Raw genomic sequence first — 21,431 nt, forward strand, 5'->3', positions numbered from 1 at the left:
GTCACCTAATTTAAGAAACGGTGTAACTATTCATTTTCTTTGTTTGCATTTTACCCGGATCCCTTAAAGCCAACATATATATATGAGTCTATCTATTTATCTTTTTTGTTTCTCTCTTTCTTTGTATTGATGTCATGCTGATATATCAAATAATGTTTTCAACAAGAAAAAAAAGAAGGTAAAATAGAAGAAAGGCAAGAAGAATACAAATTATTTGGTTTCGCATATATATATTTAGTACAAATGAATCAGACTTTATGCCCTTTTCTCCTTTCAGTTTTGACTTCTTTCAAATTTTAAACAAGGAGAAAATTATGAAGAAACTAATAAAATCTAACTCTGTAACGAAAAAATTGAAATATTTACACATATAAAGTATACAGACTATTTCAAATTCTTCTTCAAATTATCAAAATCAGCATTTCAAATAATAGTAATACTCAAGTATACAAAAAATTCACTTTGACACCGTGCGAAGCGCATAATTTTAGTAGTTAATATATAATATTTGTTTTTCTTATCCGCTGATTAACGCTTATAACTAGTACTACTATTTTTCAAGTTAAATTCATTGATTCTCTACCTAATTAGAAAGTACGTCTGAAACTGTCCATTGTTGCATCTTATGATAGACACAACTAGTTGTTTGGATTGACTTATTTTTACCATTTTAGCTTAAAACGAAGTGCTTATAAGCACTTTTGTAAGTTATCCACACACTTCAGAAGTGCTTAAAATCTGTTTTGGATTAAAAAACACTTCAAATAAGCCAATCCAAATGAATTTCAAACTTAAATGCTTGCTAATCAACTTTGTAATTCAGCTAACATTCATACATAATTCACAAAGTAGAAACAGGGAAAGGGTCTGTAAATAACCATGGTTAACAAACACAAGACCATAAATACTTGAGACATCCTACTCCCAAAATATAGCTTTAGCAGATGCGTAACTATGATCACTGATAATTGCACAACCTTTCTGCCATGTTTCCAAGATTCCACCTCTGGGATAAGCAATAATACCGGGGTTACAGGAACATAAGCATTTTAAGGCCATATATTAAATAAGTATTTACATATCCAACGTTGATCCGCCATAGAAAATAAAAGACCCCACGTTCCAAACTACACCATGCGATGCAAAATTGTATGTGAGATGCAGGTATCACCAACATGAGTTGCTCCTCTAACAAAACCAAGGTCTGAGAAGGAAAACTTGCCATTGATGATTGTACCAAAATTTGCAAGGGAACCATGATGTAATCTCACGTCAAGAGACTTTAAAGCCAGGGATTCATGCACTTTTCGAGAAAGCTCCAGCGGCAAATAGAAGATTTCTTCGTGAAAACTGCTCACGGAGTATAACATGCAACTTTTAGAGGATGCACTAATAAAACCACAGAAAGAAGCAAGCATAACAATTCTTACGTGCAAAGCATAGACTGGAGTAGCTTTGGTAGGCAGGGTCTTCAATAAACGAAGTCTGTTGTTACTTCCAGATTTGCTGTTTGATAGAGAGAGAGAGAGAGCTGGTATTAACAATCTAAGAGAAAACAAATGCCACAGTATATATCTGTTTCAGTAATACTTACTTCTCTTCTTTTAGTGGCGCTTTGGTGCTTGTGGTTACATCCCATAATTTTACAGTGCAATCAGCAGAGCCAGATGCAAGAAGTGAGCCTTCACCACTGAAATAAGACATATAAGCTAGAATAAAATCTATCTTCAATGAACCTCAAACTCAAGTGCATCTCTGAGCGTACACAAACTAAAGGTTAAGTTCATTTCCTTCCGTACCTAAAAGCAAGTGACCACACACAGGAGGAATGACCGACCAAAGGAGTAATACAACGTCCACTTGAGAGATCCCACATCATGACTGTTCCATCTTCATCACCGGATGCCATATATCGACCATCAGGAGACATTGCCAATGATAGGATCATACTCCTATGACCAATGAAAATTCTGACACAGTCGCCGCTCTGTACGTCCCACAAGCGTACAGTTTTGTCGCTTGATCCGGTTGCAATGTAATTGCAATTTGCATGCCATTGCACACACTACATGATGGATTTAACATGCTCTCAAATTTATGTCGCTTGAAAGGAAATTGCAAGAAATCTAAGTAATTGATAATTTTCATGCCAACATTGCAGAGCAACTGAACAGTTCTGCAACTACTTATTATACTTGGATCATTTTAATGGTCGGTTGTGAAATTCATTATGCTAGAAACTTTGAATGATATCATTCAATTAACTGTACTTTTTAATCCAAATTCAAAAAATACCCTGATATGGTTATGGTAAGTGCATTTTATTAGTGCCCTATCTCTCCAGATAAAATATTCAACCTTCAATCTTTTTTAGTAAAGCATGATTACTTGTTTGGAATTAATCAAATACATTAAATATTAGTAATTAATGTGGGATTACACTAGGTATGTTGTTGTATTAGAAATTTATTTAAAAATCAAAATTAAAATAGTATTAATGTCTATTTGTCTATGTATCTCTGATATACTGTATAGAACTCAATTTTTTCTTCCAAAATTAGTCGCCACAAAATGGGACATGGGTACAAACTAGGTAAGACCTTCCCAAATTGATCCAAGTTAAAAAAAGTTAATCTTCCCTATGTGCTCTCCAAAATTATTGCTGCAACCGTGTCGGATCCTTCAAAAAAATTCACTACTTTGGGAGGATCCAACACACACTCGTCGGTATTTTTGAAGAGTCCAAGCAACATAGCTCTTTGCTGACTTATAAATAATCTTAATTATCAAGCTACTCGATATTCATGGTAGGGGTAGTTTGGTAGAGTGTATAAAAATAATGCTCAAAAGAGTGTATTAGTAATGTTTGTATTAGTTGTGCTTGCATTAATTATGAATAGATTATTTCTTATGCATTGTTTGGTTTGGTGTATTAAAAATAGTATGCATCGTATAAAAATATTTATTTACAAAAATATCCTCCACAATTATAGTGGAAAAGATGTAAAAGTGCTTTAGAGGGGTAATTGGGTCTTTAACCATGCTAATGCATGTATTAAATCCCTTTGCAATACTAATACCTAGAAATCCATGGTATTACACTATTAGTAATACACTCCTCAATACACAATAGAGTATATAACTAATAGTTATACATAGCATGAAAAAGTGTACCAAACAAGGGAACCAAACAAGGGACTACTAATACATAGAGCTAATGCATGTATTATCTTTGCTAATACACTCTACCAAAAGACCATAACTGATTTAAATTAGTGCAGAGAATTTAGAAATAAAGATTGGATGGATAATCATATTGGAGTTAGAGACACACTAAAATAACAATTCACAAGAAGTGTGGATTGTTGGTGAAAAGATATTAAATTAAAGCCAAAAGAAAGTTACATTCAAAGTAAAAGTTAATGAAGTGTGGACTGTTGTTGAGAAGATACCAAATCAAAGCTAAAAGAAACATTATACTCCATCTGTCCCATTTTATATGACATGTTCGTCCGGAATGGACTTTAAGATGTAATTTTAACTTATCAAGTGTATTAGAAGTAGTTTAAGAAAAGAAGATAGTCGAAAAGTTAAGTGTATGCCTGAAAAAATCACAAAAAGTTCAAAAATTAGAATACTTAAATGAACTTGAATTCTTGTAATTTGTGGTGGCCAACATTTTGGGGCATCACAAAATGATGACATATAAATTGCTATGGCAGGGAGTATTAGTCCTAGATATTTGAGCACACGGAAGACTTTGCCATTTTATTTTTTTGAACATGGGGAAAAGATGTCACTTTATAACAGTGGCCAAGTGATTATCGAGGACAAAAATGAAAAGTGGGTCAAGTAACTAAGATTGACTACCAGACACAGAGTGATAAAGATGCCTACATAGATCAGATCAAATAAATAGTTCCCATGGCGTAGAGTACAAAACAGATACTCACATCTACATCTGACAAGTGTCCGGCCATTATTCTCAGAGGCTGTATCCTGTCCACAGACCAGATCTTTGCAGTGCGGTCATGTGAAGAACTGGCGAAATAATGTCCAGCTGGGCTAAACTGCACTCAAGATGTGAAGTGAGAACCAAACGTATATTTGCCCAATGTGACAACTTTTATCTACAGTTACCATGAGCAAGCAAAAAATACATTAACTCGGGCAATTTTCCATTTAACGACCAATTAGGTGAGTTACTTAGAGAGATTGCAAATATATCACCACATTTACATCCAAAACAGGAATCATTAAACAAAATAAATGACAAACTAGCAACCTACCTGGACATCCCATACTGGGTAATTGTGGCCTTTGTAGCAAACAACATTAGCATTTAACTTTGTGCTCCATAAGCGAACTGCATAGAAATAATTAGCCAAAAAGGTCACATGGTTATAGAGTGAGCATATAGAACTGCTGTAACTATCATAATCCAAATGAATAAGAACTATTGTTGAGCTAATAGCAATCAAAGTCACATGATATCATACTTGTTGAATCTGATGATGAAGAAAGAAGAAAATCCCCGTCCGGACTGAAGGATGCAGAATAAACAGGCCCTGAATGGCCCTGAAGTAATGTATAACATCTTCTTCCACCACTTGAGCCAAGCACATGCTCACTTGAAGGTGAATCAGTCTCCCCCTGCAAAAAAGCTGGTTCTAGCACTGTTCATCAACCATTCTTTTTTGTTTCACACTTTTTTTGTGTGTGTGAGAGAGAGGGGGGCACACATTAACAATGACATGTTTTGCAAGATGTTGATTGTTTACAGCAATACTCTTAAGACATCAGACTGTCTATGGCTACCCTGGCCCAAAAGTAGTAGCCTTCTTTTGCTTCAGCGAGTCAAACAAACTAATCCTTGGTTAAAAAGTTTTCACACATTTTAATAGATATGAAATGAAAAAAGTAGAAACTTGTAATCTTCCCTAAAGTTTCTATGACAAGAACAACAACTACACCCCCGAAGCAATAACCTCTCATTTAGTTTCTAAATATGTAGAGTTTATTTTTGAAGGACAAATTATTCAAAATTAGTCGCTTCAGTAATTGCTCAAATTCATCCTCAATAAGCAATTAGTATGGAGATAGTAGTTTTTTAAAAATAAAATTGATAACCAAGAAATCCCCGAGGGCTAGCCAACGCATAGTCCAAAACTCGGTGGATATTGGAATCACCCCTCTCATATTCTGTACTTAAAACCCATGTTTTTTGAAGTGGTTGAGTTCAAACTCGTGACGTGCCTCTAACTTGAACATTACATGATGTGCTCTTACCAATAGACTAAATCCATGGGGCTGGAAGATAATAGTTTCTGATTTTAGTGGAGATCAGTTTAAGAATCAATCTTGACCGCTGATATGCCTTAGAGAATAACATATCAGCTGGCTCCAAAGGCGTGTGTAGGAAACTATGAGATATTTGTCTTACTTCCTTTCTGCAAGGTAGAATATGACCTATCAAATCCAACAGCTCAAGGCAAATATGCCAGTTTTACAATATAACTAGATTTTCCTGAGGGATTGTAGTGAGAGAATCACAAAAAAAATATCCATCTTTGCATTTAGGACAAGATAAAGGTGGAATCAAATTTTTATAGCAAAACTACCCTCGACCTAATATATCACATGCAACATTCAGAATATTACTGACGATGGAAAAGAATACACAACTTAGCGCAAACTCAACTATATTAAAGGCTGTAATAAGAAGTAAAAAATTAATACGAAATAAAAAAATAATAATAAAGAACACGAAATATAGCACCATATGGAAACTTTTCCAAGTCACATGGAAATCCTATACACATTGTTTGGCACCTAATTGGTGTTTATAAATGAATTTCTTTTACTTATATTCCACCTTATTCGACAGAATTCTCACATGATAGGGGATTATGATCGGCCCTGAGCCATAGTGGCCATGCAGGCCTTTTTAGAAAACTCGAAGCGTTGTAACCTCATGTTACATTTGGATTCAAAGCCATTGCCTTTTCCCTAGGAGTATCTAAGCCGCTAGCATACACGATGAGCCTCATAACAAGATATGTGACACAATTCACAATTATTGATCACTTCAACATTATAGGAGTGGTTCAAGACTTTTCAAGAGATAGAAAACGAGTATGTAGACTTAAGGAATAGCTCTTCATTCCTTGTTTCTTTTTTGGTGCACTTGTGAAGTTCTTATAGGCTTATCTAATCGAGAAAATTTAAAGCAGAGAGGATTCCAGTTGAGCACCAGATGTTAGTTATGCTGTGCAGAGTCAGAGTCGAACAGCCACCTGTTCTTACATTGTGATGTAACTACTCAATTGTATCAACGTATAGTTGGACTCGGATGGACAATGCCAAGAACTACAGCTGATTTACTGAGATGCTGGCACAATCAGGGAGATAACGTCAGGCAAAAGAAGAGGTGGAGTCTCACTCCAGCTTGTATTTGGTGGACAACTTCGAAGGAAAGGAACGCTAGATGTTTTGAAGGCAACAATAGCCCCATTTTCAAATGATAGAGATGAACTGTTTTGTGTTGTTTATGTTTTGGTGCAAAGAGAATATGTAAATGATGTAGACTCCGATATCAGATATGATAGATTCCTTGTGAGAAATGAAAGGCTTTCCAATACTTTTGGAAGCTGCACATGGTTAGCAACACAACCCTTGTAACAAGTTTTTTTAATACAAATGTTACTTTCTCCAAAAAAAAACGATAGGATATTGTTTGTTAGAATCATATTCTGATATAGATTATTTTTTGTATACAAGAGATTTTTCAATTAAAATTATTTACCTTATTGAAAAATGGAAGGAGTTCAAGAAATATTTCCATCAGAAATGTGAAGCTGCATCTATATGTTCAGTCGAGAAACCTTCATGACTAGTCATGTTTCTGCTATGCAAATTTTTGATGTAACTAACTTCACAACCCTAGTGCAGTCTCTCAGTGAAATAAAATTTTATCTACTTATCAAAGAAATAAAAGCAGCGAAAAATAAATCTTTCTTGCTGTCTGTTTGGTGAGATATACTGTGACTAGCAGTAGTATTACAAGGGACCTGTTCAACCTCTATCGACTAATAAACATCATGAAACAATAGCAACACCTTTGAAAAGGAATTGAGGACCATCATATTGGACTTACATGGACCAGTTTGTTGCCCAAGCTTTGCCATGTCCCAGACCTGTAAAATGGGGGACTTAGATAAGAAGATGATCAAATTTACCAATTTCAAAAAAAAGATAAGAAGTAAATCAAGGATCAACAGATACTTTATTTGTGACAACAAAATTTCAACATTATTCAGAACCTACAAGCACCTTCAGAGATGAGTCTGAGAATCCACCAGCCACTAGTGATCCATCATGAGATATTGATGCACAGTTTAGTCTATAGACATTTACAGATGAAATCACTAAGATTAGAATATGTTCCTGAAAACAAATTCCACACTTGAAAGATTCAAGATCATGAAAACTTACCCATTATGTGTATTAACAAATGTATAGAAGCTAACTGAGGGCAATGATGCATTACTCAACTGTACACGGTTCCTCAAGTCCTCCAGAATAGAAAGTTCTACCTCTACAGGTCTGTGACAAATTTTCTTTCAGTTAAGATGATCCAAGATCCAAGAAATATGAAAGTGCATATGTCTAAGATCAATACTATCACAAATTTACCAACTTCAAATCAAGGACAAGTCTAAGTGAAAGCTTTAATCAGAGTAGGATTTTTGGAAGGAAAAAAAGGAACCAAGAGCAAAAGATTTTGTAATATATATTTCATTTCATGAAACAACCCCCCCCCCCCCCCACACACACACAGATATGAAACATAATGTAGTTGGTACAGCTGAACAAGAAAACCTATACTTATCTGCCCCCTGGCATCCATGTTTTTCATGTTATTTGAAGAGTATATGAATGCATATAAGGAAATATACTATGAGTATGACTTTATTAAAGATATTTTAATTATCAAAAAAATATACTCCCTCCGTTTCAAATTGAGGACTTTTTTTTTTGAACTTGGTAACTTTGTATTATATCACAAAACAGTACATGGGTCGTACTGTAACCTTATATACAAGTGTACTCCTGATTTCACTTCTCTATGTCTAAATTGAGGACTTGTTTTGACTTGGCACGGAATTTAAGAAAATAAAGATATTTAAATCTTGTGGTCTAAAATCAAAGATCTATCAAATGTACCGAAATGCCTTTTATTCTTGTGGTCTTAAACATGCCATGTGGGAAGTAAAATTTAAAACTTGCTAAAAAAGGAAAGGGTCATTCTTTTTTCAATGTACTAAAAAGGAAAGTAGGTCAAACAAATTGAAACGGAGGGAGTACTATGAGTATGACACACCACAGAAAGGATTGAAGCTCAATCACATTTTCCTCATCCTTCATAGCATTCCTTTTTGATGCAACTCCTTAGTATAGCAGTTTCACTTAATGTTTCCTAATGGATCATGATGACTGTATTTCAAATAAAATTATGACCTCCAACAAGAGTGTCTTTTCCAAGTAAGGGGAGGGATGTCGTAGGAGAGAAAAAAAACAATAGGGCCCTCTCTTTTTCTTTTGGTAAGTAAGATAATAGGATTGAGGAATACATAGCAGGTAAAGCAAGTTCCGGTTTGACACGTGGTGCAGTTGTCACCGTGCTACTCTCTGTACGAGAAGATTTCCCTGTTGCAACCCCAACTTTGTCCTTCTTTAGTTTTTTAAGAGGTGCACCTTGTTTACCACCTTCAACTGACTTCTTCTGAAAAAAGGGCAAAATAAGAACAATAAATGTGGAAGGATGACACCAAATAAAATTTACACAACTAATGAAATAGAAAGATACGATAATTTTAGTGGGAAATATTTATGAATATGATCAAGTGGGAAATGAACAGACAGAAATTCATTACCTTGTTTTCTTCCACTTCTCCTTCCTTAGGATCTCCGTCAAACTTTTCTGAGTCTGGAACCGAACCTCCTGTCTTTTCTAACCGTTCTTCTAAAGAATCTTCAAGCAGCTGCAAATTAAATTATTAACACATCTCCTGGGGATAAAATTTAAAACATGGAAGACCTACATTACACAGACTCTTCTAAAATTGAGGGATATGATCCGTGTCGGGGGTGTCAGACTCATTAAATTCTGTCTAGGATATGTGGATACAAATAGAATATCAAACACAGGTAAAGGGGATTCTTAATAAAAATGAAAGTAATCATTTCACCTCAGTATTTTATTCATTAATATGCTTTGTTATTTGGATTGGTCCACTCCATACACACACACATGGAATGTAAGATTGGCCCGTTCCATCGCGAAAGGTAGGTTATATTACGACTATTATCTCATTAGGCCTGCTACAATATTTTTGTAGTATTAAATATTCAGCCCATTTTACATTTGAACCAAATCTTATGCGGAAAAAACCCATCTTATAGGAAGCAAAAAAAAGCTACCCCACTCCCTAAAGTGAAGAGGAAATAATGAACAATGGAAACCCACGCATCACTCCCCCCCCCCCCCCCCCCAAAGTAACAAAACAAAAATAAGGAGGATGAAGATTAAGGCGAAAGAAGGGGCCACTCCATCACGATGTTCTTTATCTTTTGACTCTCGTCTCTCTGACCTTTTCATTCGCCATATGAAAGTCGAATAATCCATCTTTTTTTAACTTGAAAATGGTGGTGTTTAGGCCAACTTGTGTGCACCGTGAATATTCCAATAGGTACATGCTTTCTCCCACCAACACAGGTACTGGATAAATCTCCTACCAAGCCTAGGCAGATGGGAAGAAATCACCTAGAATTTTTTGTCTTGTCTCTAAGGTTTGCACCCACTTAATTACCCATCTTATTTTAACCATATCCAACATGTATTCCACCCACATTGAGGAAGTGTGATGTCGACACAGCCATTTGGCGAAAATGCTTAGTCCAAGTAACATAGCATGAGATGGTAACACATTTAAGCTAACCCTTTTCAAGAGCATAACCCAACCAATCCTTAAAATTTACAAAATATGAACCTAGAATGGCTCAAACTAGTTGATAGTGATATAATCTCCTCAGATAATATTAGTTTATGCGTGAAGGAGTAAGCTTATCACTTGTCTATAACTTGCAGCTCCATATTTTTCGTTTTTTTTTTTTTCCTTTTAATATGGGTTGTTCGGTGAATCTGTATCTACTACCTTCCACCAGCATATACACAGTAAGTCTGCCCACCAAGACTTAGGTAGACGAGAAAAAACAACCTAGCGCTTTTGTTTCTACAGGAACTTGAACCCTGATCTCCCATAACTTTACCGACCTCATTGACCGCTTCGCCATACCCATAGCTATAAAACATAGAATAAGAGAATGTTTTATAATAGTGGTGAACTAGTCCCAGACCCAATCCAAATGGTCTCTAATTACTTTGATGAACTACAGGGCCCTTTTACCTTCTTCTTTTTTTGAAACTGGTAATGTTGTATAAGGCCCTTTTCTTTTTCCTAAAACCAATCTTGATATAACAATTTAGATCAAAAACACATGTGATCTCATCCTCAATATTTTGAAACACATACTTCAAAGGTAATGCAATCAAAAGAATTTTGTTATTCTCCCACTAATTACCCCTCTTTCTCAACAACTCAATGTACCCAACCTGCACTACGTTCTGGTAAAGGAATCGGTCAAATATTGTTTCTTGTATTTCTTTTTTTGGGGGGGTATTCATTCTTCCATACATTAGCATGGGAAGACTTCCAGCTGGCCAATTTAATTGTTTCATGGTCAGTTAACCAACAAACACGAAAATTCATCAAATAGTGTAAAGTATTGACAGGTAAAATAGTCAAAAGCTGATATTTTACTACACAATCCAATCCAAAAACATGAAGATTAAAATTATTGGTAATGACTGTTTGCTTACCCCCCAATGAACTTCTTTCTGATTTATGAGACTAGCATCATGGCCACTTGCAACAAGAGTTACAACTTCCGCATCATCAGATATAGAGCCAGGCTGTCCAGGAGAAACTGTCATTTGATACAAATTAGCTTAATGTTTTACTTAATTTAATAAATACACAACTCTAAAATTACACCATCAAGTTTGCAAACAACTGTAAAATCAAGGTGGGAAATGGGGGAAAAACACTATTTTGGGAAGATGTGTGGGCTGGACAAGAAACTTTGAAGAACAAGTATCCTGACTTGCTCAACCTGAGCCTTCAAAAGGTATCCACAATTAGAGAAATGAGAGACAATCAAGGGTGGGATCTCAGGTTTAGGAGACACTTGAACGACTGGGAAATTAACAGAGTGGCTGAACTACTCAATACTCTGGAGCAATACAAAGATTTAACCCCCAATGAGGACAATCTATTTTGGCTACCAGACAAGCAAGGCAGATTTTCAGTTGGTTCAGCTTACAAGACATCACAAAGATCAGTCTCTCAGAGTAGTGGCTGGCCCTGGAAGATGATCTGGAAAGTCAAGGTACCCTTCAAGGTTGCATGTTCCACTTGATTACTAGCCAAACAGGCCACACTCACCCAGGACAACCTTATGAAAAGAGGTCGTCAGTTTTGCTCTAGGTGCTCTTTTTGTGAATGTGAGATTGAGACAATAAATCATCTCTTTCTACATTGTAGAGGACTGTGAAGTTATGGCAGATTTTCATCAATTTAAGAGGCATAAGCTGGACTATGCCAAGGAGCATCAAAGAGGCTCTAGCTTGCTGGAATAGAGATGGGAATCAGTCGGGACACAGGGAGAGATGGAAGATTGTCCCAGCCTGCATTTGGTGGACTATATGGATGGAAAGGAACCAGAGATGTTTCGAAAACAAGAGTTGCTCTCTGCAGAAACTGAAGATGAACTGTCTAGTCCTTTTCTTTTTTTGGTGTAAACACGAATATCCTCAAGAAGAAGAGGATATTCCTAGTATTTTAGATTATTTATGAAGCTTAGTAGGGACACCTCTCCCTCTGTAATTTTGTTGTAAGTATTACTGGAATACTTTTCTGAGTATTCCTTTTGTTCATAATACAAGTTACCTTCTTCAAAAAAATTACACCATATGATTATATAATAATTAAGGGGCAAGGCACAGGGGGATCATGGGCCACTAAACTATTCATAGGGTTGCATTTAGGACAATTTTTTACTCGAACATTGCCAGACTACCTGGAAAAGAGTGTCTTTGGCCCTTGTGCCAAACATACCATGAAGTTAATTGAGTAAATCATCTGCATCTAGTGACTTTGGCATTGCTTAGCACAAGCAAAATGGAGTCCGATGCAAGAGATAAAGAGGAAAAGAACTCAAGGCTTAAAAATCAAATCTGGAATACCCTCTGCATCTATAACTCACTCTTATTACTGTTCTTCATTCTAATATATCTTTGACCTTAATTTTAGTAACCTCCCTTTGTCAGAACCCAATAGAGGCACATAGTCACTACAGCTAGTTAAACCACCACTTGTTACACCTCCTATGTGACCATGTTCTCCCACAACATGATGACAATTCAGCAAAAACAGCCACATCTGCAATATCTAATCAAAGACTTCTTTTCTCATTTCTTTTTCTCCCTGTAACTTGATAAATTCTAGCTACCAAGGAAAAAGTATTGGAGTTTCTTCGAGCTAGTAACAAGCCTTGGGCCAAGAAACAAAAGCTGGAGGCGAATCATGGAAAGAAAGAGTGCACATATATGGAAGAACCAAGCAATATGAAGGAAGTAATTATGGTAAAATTCACCACTATATATAATAAACATGACAGTTTCCCTCTAGTCATGTGATGTGGTTCCAGAGCGTTAAGATGGTTAATGGTCATGGAGGGACAAAATAAACAATGATCTGACAGAAAGGAGCTGAATTATAATTGGTATGCTTTTCCTTTCCCGGTCTTTCTTCAGTGGATGCAATGATGGGCATTTGTTCTAACGGGAAAACGGTCAAGGAAAATACATGTCAAATGTGGAAGCCTTCAGCTTCTCTCACAAATTTTTTTCTCTTCTTCCTTCTCATATGGTTTGGTTATCATACCAATATATATGGAAAGATGTAACTGCTCCTTCTTAAACACTTCATGGTGGATAAATATATACGCTATTTCTACGATGCCAAGAAAGGGGTGCTTCTTCACTTGGTTAGCTTCTAGAGGGGTGATTTTGACAGCGGAGAATGTTAGGAAACAGAAGGTCGTCTGTATTAGTTGGTGTTTCCTTTGTAAGGAGGAAGGTGAAGACGGATCATATTATGCTACATTGCAATCTAGCAATGAGGTTATGGTAGGGTATCTTTAGATGGTTCGGCGTTTCATGGGTGATGCCAAGATCTGTGAAGGAGTTGATGTTTAGTTCAAAGATTGGTGCCAGGAGAAAAAGGCAAAAAGCTTGGAATGTTACTTCTCTTGCTTTAATGTGGGTTGTTTGGAGAGAGAGAGAAATAGGGGGGATTTTGAAAGGATGGAGATGAGCCTTGCTGAACTGAGTAGTAGTCTCCGCATTCTATTTTCTTTTGGTGCACCCATGTAGTTCCTATTTGTATATAGGATTGGGTGTCTTTTGGAGTGAACCATATTTTGTAGGTTTCTTCTTTTTGGGTATATCTCTTGTTTACAGCCATCTCAGCCTTGTTTTATTATTGAAATTCTTTACTTAATCAAAAAAGATTACACTAAATGAAAATGGTCAATTTAACATAGTTGAAAATTGAAAGGTTGAATGCAACTGCGAAAATGGGAACTGCACCTTGAAAATTAATGCGCTCATTGATGATCCCAAGCATTGTAATAGATTCTGTCTTGTGCAAGTATTGCAGCAAAAGATCATAGGAGTACTGTTTCAGAGTAAAAAAAGCAAATCAAAAGGTTAATCCAGTTAAGCTCTAAAGGTGTGCATGGTAAAAAGTAATCAAATGGTGCTAGACATGTCTATTGCCCAAAGCACAGTTATCAAACTGCACGTAAATCCACCAAACTAGACAAACCATTAGACAAATGACTGTTCTTTTAATGTGCATGGTGATAAGATACATGGCATGAGAATAACAGAGAAAACATTGTAGTTAATTTCAACAAACCTACATGATGAACTAGCCATTATCCCCCTTTCTTATTTCTCAGTATGTCAAACCAGGGTGTTTGCTATGTTATCAACATAATTAATAGGAGTTCTGCTTCAAAAGAAAAGATTTGAAAACAGGTGGAATTTTTTGTCAAAAAGCTGAAGTTCCACGGCAAAATAAGTGGTCAAGAGCAGGAAATGAAAGATAATGCACTCTAAAATGAAATATCACATTAGTTTCTTTTCCTCCTCTGTAACTCGATATGCATTTGTCACCAATTGCTAACCACCCCAGACACACTTGGCTTTCACAGTTGAGACATTAGTGTGCACTATAGTAGCAGAAAAATTCAACCAGAAGAAGCAAAAGGATCAAGAGAATACCTGACACATCTTAATGTTCACTTTGCTCAGCCGTATAGAATGAGCAAATTCCATTTCCTGCATTTTACAATATGTTTAGTGAGTATATGACACACTTAAGCATGGAAAAGGGCATCCATACAGGTGCTAGGATAGTGATGTACCTCTAGATGGGATGGTGAGAGAACGCCTTCTAACTTCTGAAGATCACGCAAATGCGTCATCTCATGGTCTTCACGGTAACTATTGAAAAAGGCTCGTGCTGGCAATAAAAGAACTGTGTTGAAAATTATCTCACAAAGATCAACTTACAACCAAAACATAACTGATAAAGTATACCTTCTTGAATATGACCTCTAGCGACAAGTTCCATGAAACAATGAATAAATACAGGATACAAAACACGAAGCAACTCGTGCTGCAAGATTGAAATATATATATGTTCAGATGAATCAATAATAGCAATAATCTCATTTAACAAATGAAAGAGGATAACAATACTTAACATAATATAAGATGATTTCAAATGAGTCATACATACTAAAAGAAAAAGACTTAACAATCCCAATTGTTAGAATATGAATATGTTTATACAATCCTACTAGAATAGGAATAAGTTTATACAATCCTAGTAGAATAGGAATAGGTTTATACAATCCTATTTAGAATAGAATAGGAATAGTAAATAGTATCCTACTTGGTAAAGGATTGTATTGTAGTGTCTATAAATAGGGTCTCAATGTAATAATGTATACACGACAATAATTCAATAATATTCTTCTCCAATATTTCTCACATGGTATCAGAGCCTCTACGATCTTGGTAGAAAATCAAAGAGAGTCCGTTGCCGGCGGGTGGCTATTACCCATATATGCCGCCCGTCTGGCCAATGATTATGTTAATAAAAGTAGGACAAATGATACATGCATGAACCCCATGTTCAAGGGAAGAAACTCAGTCACACAGGTCACCATGCATCAATTTTCGGTGACTTTCTAGGGCTGTTTTGTGTCAACCCCATATCCATTGGTATTTGTGTAGCACCGTCCATCTTTTCGGTGACTACTTTTTCATATATAATTTATGTAGCACCGTGCCATCATTCCGGTGACTACTTTTTCATATTTAATTTTTATAGCACCGTGTCATCATTCCGGTGACTATTTTTTCATATATAATTTGTGTAGCACCATGCCATCCTTCCGGTGACTACCTTTTTTTTGCATATCTGATTTGCGTAGCACCGTGCATCTCTCCGGACTACTTTTCATATTTAATTTGTGTAGTACCATAGATTTTTTCGAACTATTTTCTCATATCTGAGTTGCATAGCATCATGTGTCTTTTCAGTGACTCCTCAGATTTGATTTGCATAGTTCCATTTGTCTTTCCGGTGACTCCTCAAATCTGATTTGCATTGGGTTGTGCCATCATTCCAACCCTATCCGTACAATTTTTCTTTTTCAGTAGGGTCGTGCCATCATTCCGACCCTACCCATATTATTTCTCTTTTTCAATGGGGTTGTTCCATCAATTCGAACTATCCTATATAATTTCTATTTTCTAGTTGGGTCGTGATATCATTCCGACCCTACCCATATAATTTTATTTCTTAGATTGTGACCACTTTTAGCCATCAAATCTAATACTCCGACATATGAGCATGTTCCGGCCAGTTTTTGGGTGACTTGTTTAATATCGACTAATCTATTGATTCCAACATGATCCATACTTTGTACTAGATTTTGAGCACTTTGTTGCTCAGGGGGAGTTTAGTAGCCTTGTATGTCGATTATGTGAGTCAGTCTTTGCAAGTTTGGTTTGGGAAGTTCAACACTGGAATTTTATCACTCTGTGTTTTATCGGCATTATGCATCAAATTCAGTATTTCATGAGAAGATTAAGCACATTGAGATTGACTGACATTATGCATCAAATCCTGTATTTAATGAGAAGACAAGCACATTGATATTGACTGACATTATACATCAAATCCCGTATTTAATGAGAAGACAAGCACATTGAGATTGACTGTCAATTTTGTGAAGTCGACTGATCAACTTGCAGATATCTACCAAGCTCCTCATCGGTCCTCGTGTTAATTACATTTGTAACAAGCTAGGTACATGAATTGTATGCACTAGCTTGAGGGGGAGTGTTAGAATATGAATATGTTTATACAATCCTACTAGAATAGGAATAAGTTTATACAATCCTAGTAGAATAGGAATAGGTTTATACAATCCTATTTAGAATAGAATAGGAATAGTAAATAGTATCCTACTTGGTAAAGGATTGTATTGTAGTGTCTATAAATAGGGTCTCAATGTAATAATGTATACACGACAATAATTCAATAATATTCTTCTCCAATATTTCTCACACCAATATATACAATGCCCAAACTGTTGGAAACAACAAAGTTTGAATACCATTTCTGCTAATCGAAAGGTATCCTAAGCAGTACCAGCACTGCAGGAAGAGAAACGACCAAAGGAAAAAAAGGAAACAGAACACTCGGCATTTAACATTGTTTCATGTTATCTCCAATAGATCCTACGTTTCTTTAGAGACGATACAACTGCACTCTCTGGGATATGAAATAACTTCCATGTACATGAAAGGATTTTAAGGAGAGAGATGGCTAAATATCAGAGGGAGCTGATAATAAATATTCTGACTGAAACAAGGGGCGGATCTTTAAGGGCGAGGCGAATCCCAACCCCTTCGTTAGCTAGCTTAACTTCCCTCTTTTCAATCAATATCAGATTATGTTGGAATTGGAGCAAATTCAGATGCACATCCCTCCATTCCAATAGAAAGAGAGAGGCAAGCCAGGAATGGACTGAGACAAGGTAAACAGAAATGGACAAAAATAAATGGAATGTAGCTTCAGCTATAACAGGAAACCACAAAATATTGAAGACTAAAGAGATTAAGTCAAAAGGAGGAGTCTAACTTGGAGAGAGAGATAAAATGGTCTCTTATGTTTGAGTGTAGGTTAAAGGTGGTCCTTCAATATACTCCCGAACAATTTTAGTCTTCTAAGTTTGCCAAAAGTGAGCATTTGGTCTTTGACAAATATTTAACAAACTCGGGTGGTTAGACTCTTTTTTTTTTTTTGAAACAGAACTCGGGTGGTTAGATTTTGTCAGAATGGTGAAAATAATGATCCAACCAAAAACACCATAAAGTCCTGTCATATCTTGAAAACTGCAACACCAAAAATTGAACCATATACCAAAAAACAGATTTTACAAGATGGCAAAAATTGCACCATCCTCCAAAAATAAACCAAAAATAGCAAACTGGCAAATGTTGTAACTATAAATGTTAATTCATGTTAAATCTTTTATTTTTCACAGTTCCTGTTAAATTTACCAACAAGAATTTGTTAAATATTTGACATAACCAAAAGTGTTCGCTTTTTTTTTTTTTGATGACAAGGGAAATCCGCAGTCGCTACCCTTTGGGTACGCACAGGTAAAACCCTGCTCCTATGCAATAGCTTGCAAACCACACAAGAGAGGTAACCCGCACTAGGCAAGCCCGGTGCGACGAGCTCAACCCAGAAGGCAAACCCCTTGCTAGTGGGTTCCGAACTTGAGACCTCCTCCATGAAAGTTCCCAAGCCCAAACCATTGGGCCACCCCAAAGGGTGTGTTCGCTTTTGGTGAACTTAAAGGACCAAAATTGTTCAAGAGTATATTTTAAGAGACCATTTTGAACCTACCAAACATACAGAACCAATTTTGTCACTTTTTCATCTGACTTGTATAATCACACAACCTAACTTGTATGAAGACAGCACGCTTGTCATGCTTATGTTATGGAGAGCTATTTTTGGCTCGCATATTATGATCGCAATGGTAGAAGACAGTATTAAATCCATCGTTGGTGCTACATTTATAGCATAAGTCCATAAACTAGAGTTGAGAATCACAAATATGTGAACTCAATTTCAAAGACCTTGTCACTGCCAGAAAGACAGCAGCAGAAGTATTAACAGATCAAGGTGCTCACTTGATCGCCCTAATACATTATGTTAAGGATTAGAAAGAGCTAAATAACAGAGAAAAAGAAAGCCTCTCCTTTCCATTTGTGTTTATTGCCAAGCCTCTCCTTTCCATTTGTGTTTATTGCCTATGGTATTACTGGTGGCAGGCCTTCTATTAGTGCATTACATGTCATGAGGAGATATTCATCATGATACTACATAAACTACCTCTCATGTTACTGTTAGCACAAGTCAAAGGACCAACCTTATACAAGTCCAGTGAACTATAGGCCCATGACCGAAGCTTGCTATATTCTTCTTGGTATCGTTGGGGACCGGTTTCAAATCTGAAAAGCATGAAAATTTAGATTCAGAATGATATCAAAGATGCATGCTAAGAAAATAACCAGAAAGCATGCATTATCACAGCTGCCAAGACCAGAACTCTTGCCATAACATCTATCTATATTTGTAATATTCTAAAAGTAGGAAGCTCCAGAGTATAATGTCACTTACATAACTTGTTTTTCCTAGTTTCATTAGGAAACTCATTTTCCTCATTTTAAGGAACTTGTTTTCCTAAAGAAAATATTTTCCAAAACATTTGACCAATCAAACATGAAAAAAATGGAAAACATCTCCTCCATACCAAACACACCATTGTTGTTGCCCCTTCTTGAAACAACTAACGAAGCTTCAATCCTAAACAGTTCGGGTCAGCTCATAAATCCTCCTCTACATTCCCTCTATTTATTTATTTTGAAATAGGTAACTTTGTATTCACACAAAAGAAAACTCATCAGAAAACTGATGAGGATACATTTACAAACCCCCAGGGGATGCCATCATACTCAAAATCCAAAATCAAATTTTCAAAAAATTACAGTTGGCCTATAAACTCCACTAAGCTATATACTGTCCCCACTAAATCTTGCTTACACCAAAAATATAAAAGACTTAAGAGATCTCATCTTGATCTTCTGTGTGCTGCTACCTTTCCCTTCATATATCTCTCGTTCCTTTCTTTCCATAATGTCCACCAGATGCAAACAGGGATATTCTTCCACCAATTTTACTTTGATCCTCTCTTTTCAATTCCTTGCCAGTGTGTTAGTACCTCAAAAGTGGTTCTGGGCATTGTATATGGTATTTAGAACCGCAACCTCATGGCAAAACACTATGCATTTACAGAAAATACAGGAAATGAGGACAATTGATTCGAAAAGAACCTATTTCACCTAGTAGTGCTAATTCTCCCTTAAAAGAATGGCTCCAGTGACTAAATTTATGTTACCTACACAGAGAACAGATTTTTTCGTTTGGCAGTTCAGGGTCAATTTGGGCATTTGCAGAAATGCTATTGGAGGGTGAAGAAGAACTGCTTCTATTCTGTTGCTGCTGCTTTTCTTCCAACAACCAAGTTACCTCTCAACCCTAAACTAGTTAAGCTCTATCAATCTTCTATATTCAATCCTTCTCTACTTTAACGTGCTTCATTGAAATTAAATTATCTTTTAAAGGTAAATTGATTTTAGAACTTAATCCTCGTAGCCAAACAGTAATTATTACATAAAATTAAGTGGAAAAAAGAAACTTACTCAGAGAAAGAAAGGATTTTTTTGGTTAAGTCGGGGTCAATCTGAGAATTTGCGGAGTTGTTGTTGTGGATTGAAGAAGAGCTGTTTTTATTCAGTTGCTGTTCTTCTTGAAAAGCAATCTCCGTTTGCTTGAAACCCTTCTTCTTCAAATACGCTACGACTGCTTTCTCAATCTCTTCTTCATCCATGGCGAAAAATGGTAAGATTTGAGAATTGGGGGGAAGAAGAAGAAAACACCTGGGGTTTATAGGACCGAGAATTTTGATTTGGGGTTTCTGGAGGGACTTAATACGACGTCGTTGTCAGTTTATTTATGGAAGGTTTTTTTTTTAGGTTTCAATTTCTCATTTAATTGCAAGACTTATCGTTTAAATGGATTGGTCAGTAATTTTTGCCTTTGAAAATTGAACTTATGCTTAGGGCATCTCCAATCCAAACACCAAATTTGGTGTCAGCACTATTTTTAGTGTAATCAACTTCAATTCACTGCACCAAATTTTACATAAAAAAAAAATATTTTTCTCTTTCTTCATTATTATATTATTATTATTTATTTCATTTTTATTTTCTTATTTCATAAAATAAATTCTTTCTAAAACATTCACCATATATAATTCGTATTATTTCTTTTTATAATGGTTTAATATAAAATTATTTTGTACCATAATTTTTTAAATAATATAAATTGCTAGCAAATATTATACATTACATTATACATAATAATAGATAATACAAATAAAAGTGAAATCATTAATGAAATACAATTAAATAAATATTATATAATTGAAAAAAAATATTTTAAATTCTACATAAATAATTATCTTTCAAGATCACTATGGTGCTCCCATAAATGCTCTATTAATGCATTACGTAGTTCAAAATGAGGTTCTTTGTCCTTTATTCTTTTACATCGAGCTAGAAATTGTTGAAATTGATAATTTTCATTTATTGCCATTTATACGGTTGGAGTGGGACCTTCCGACGCATCTTGAATTGGTGCATTAAGATCACGCTCATCCTCAATTATCATGTTGTGCATTATAATACATGAAGTTAATGTATACATGAAGTTAATATATCATGAAGTTTAAATTATTATGTTTTGTTGTACTTTTTTAAATTACTATGTATTTTATATTTCAATTTTGATGTATGTCAGTTACTACTTTGTTGATTGTTTATTATTTTCGGTTATTTTTAAGTACATTGTATTATTTGTTTAAAAATTTATATGTTTGCATTTTAAATTTTTTTGAAGGTTAATTGTAGTTATATCCAATTATAATTTATAGTAGAATTAACATAATTTTATTTTTTTTAAAAGTCATATATAAAAAAATTAATTTATAAAAAAGCTAAATTTTATATCTAAAATTAATATTAT

General features: G+C 35.4%; 1 protein-coding gene across 1 annotated transcript; it reads right to left on the reverse strand.

Moving 5' to 3' along the window:
* Positions 1-966: 966 nt before the first annotated feature.
* On the reverse strand, positions 967-20,333 carry LOC125824982 (transcription initiation factor TFIID subunit 5). The gene is made up of 19 exons (XM_049504325.1): positions 20,048-20,333; positions 18,715-18,796; positions 14,792-14,870; positions 14,617-14,714; positions 14,474-14,530; positions 13,775-13,862; positions 10,943-11,049; positions 8,937-9,044; positions 8,634-8,785; positions 7,495-7,605; positions 7,333-7,402; positions 7,157-7,196; positions 4,500-4,664; positions 4,290-4,366; positions 3,954-4,070; positions 1,800-2,065; positions 1,595-1,690; positions 1,431-1,506; positions 967-1,350 (listed from the first exon to the last, which is right to left on the reverse strand). The coding sequence occupies exons 1-19, from the start codon at positions 20,233-20,235 to the stop codon at positions 1,297-1,299; spliced, it is 2,031 nt and encodes a 676-aa protein (XP_049360282.1). The 5' UTR covers positions 20,236-20,333; the 3' UTR covers positions 967-1,296.
* Positions 20,334-21,431: the final 1,098 nt, after the last annotated feature.

This window comes from Solanum verrucosum, unplaced genomic scaffold, assembly GCF_900185275.1.
Source record: "Solanum verrucosum unplaced genomic scaffold, falcon-dt-bn FXZP01000086.1, whole genome shotgun sequence".
NCBI classification, from domain to species: domain Eukaryota; kingdom Viridiplantae; phylum Streptophyta; class Magnoliopsida; order Solanales; family Solanaceae; genus Solanum; species Solanum verrucosum.

What these genes read in the sequence shown, in the direction of transcription:
- LOC125824982 (XM_049504325.1), bottom strand. Translation starts at nt 20,235, where the DNA reads ATGGATGAAGAAGAGATTGAGAAAGCAGTCGTAGCGTATTTGAAGAAG. An exon ending in GAACTTGCTTTACCTGCTAT is followed by an intron (nt 7,606 to 8,633) that starts GTATTCCTCAAT and finishes AATTTGTCACAG; the next exon opens with ACCTGTAGAGGTAGAACTTT. An exon ending in TTTGTTAATACACATAATGG is followed by an intron (nt 7,403 to 7,494) that starts GTAAGTTTTCAT and finishes AAATGTCTATAG; the next exon opens with ACTAAACTGTGCATCAATAT.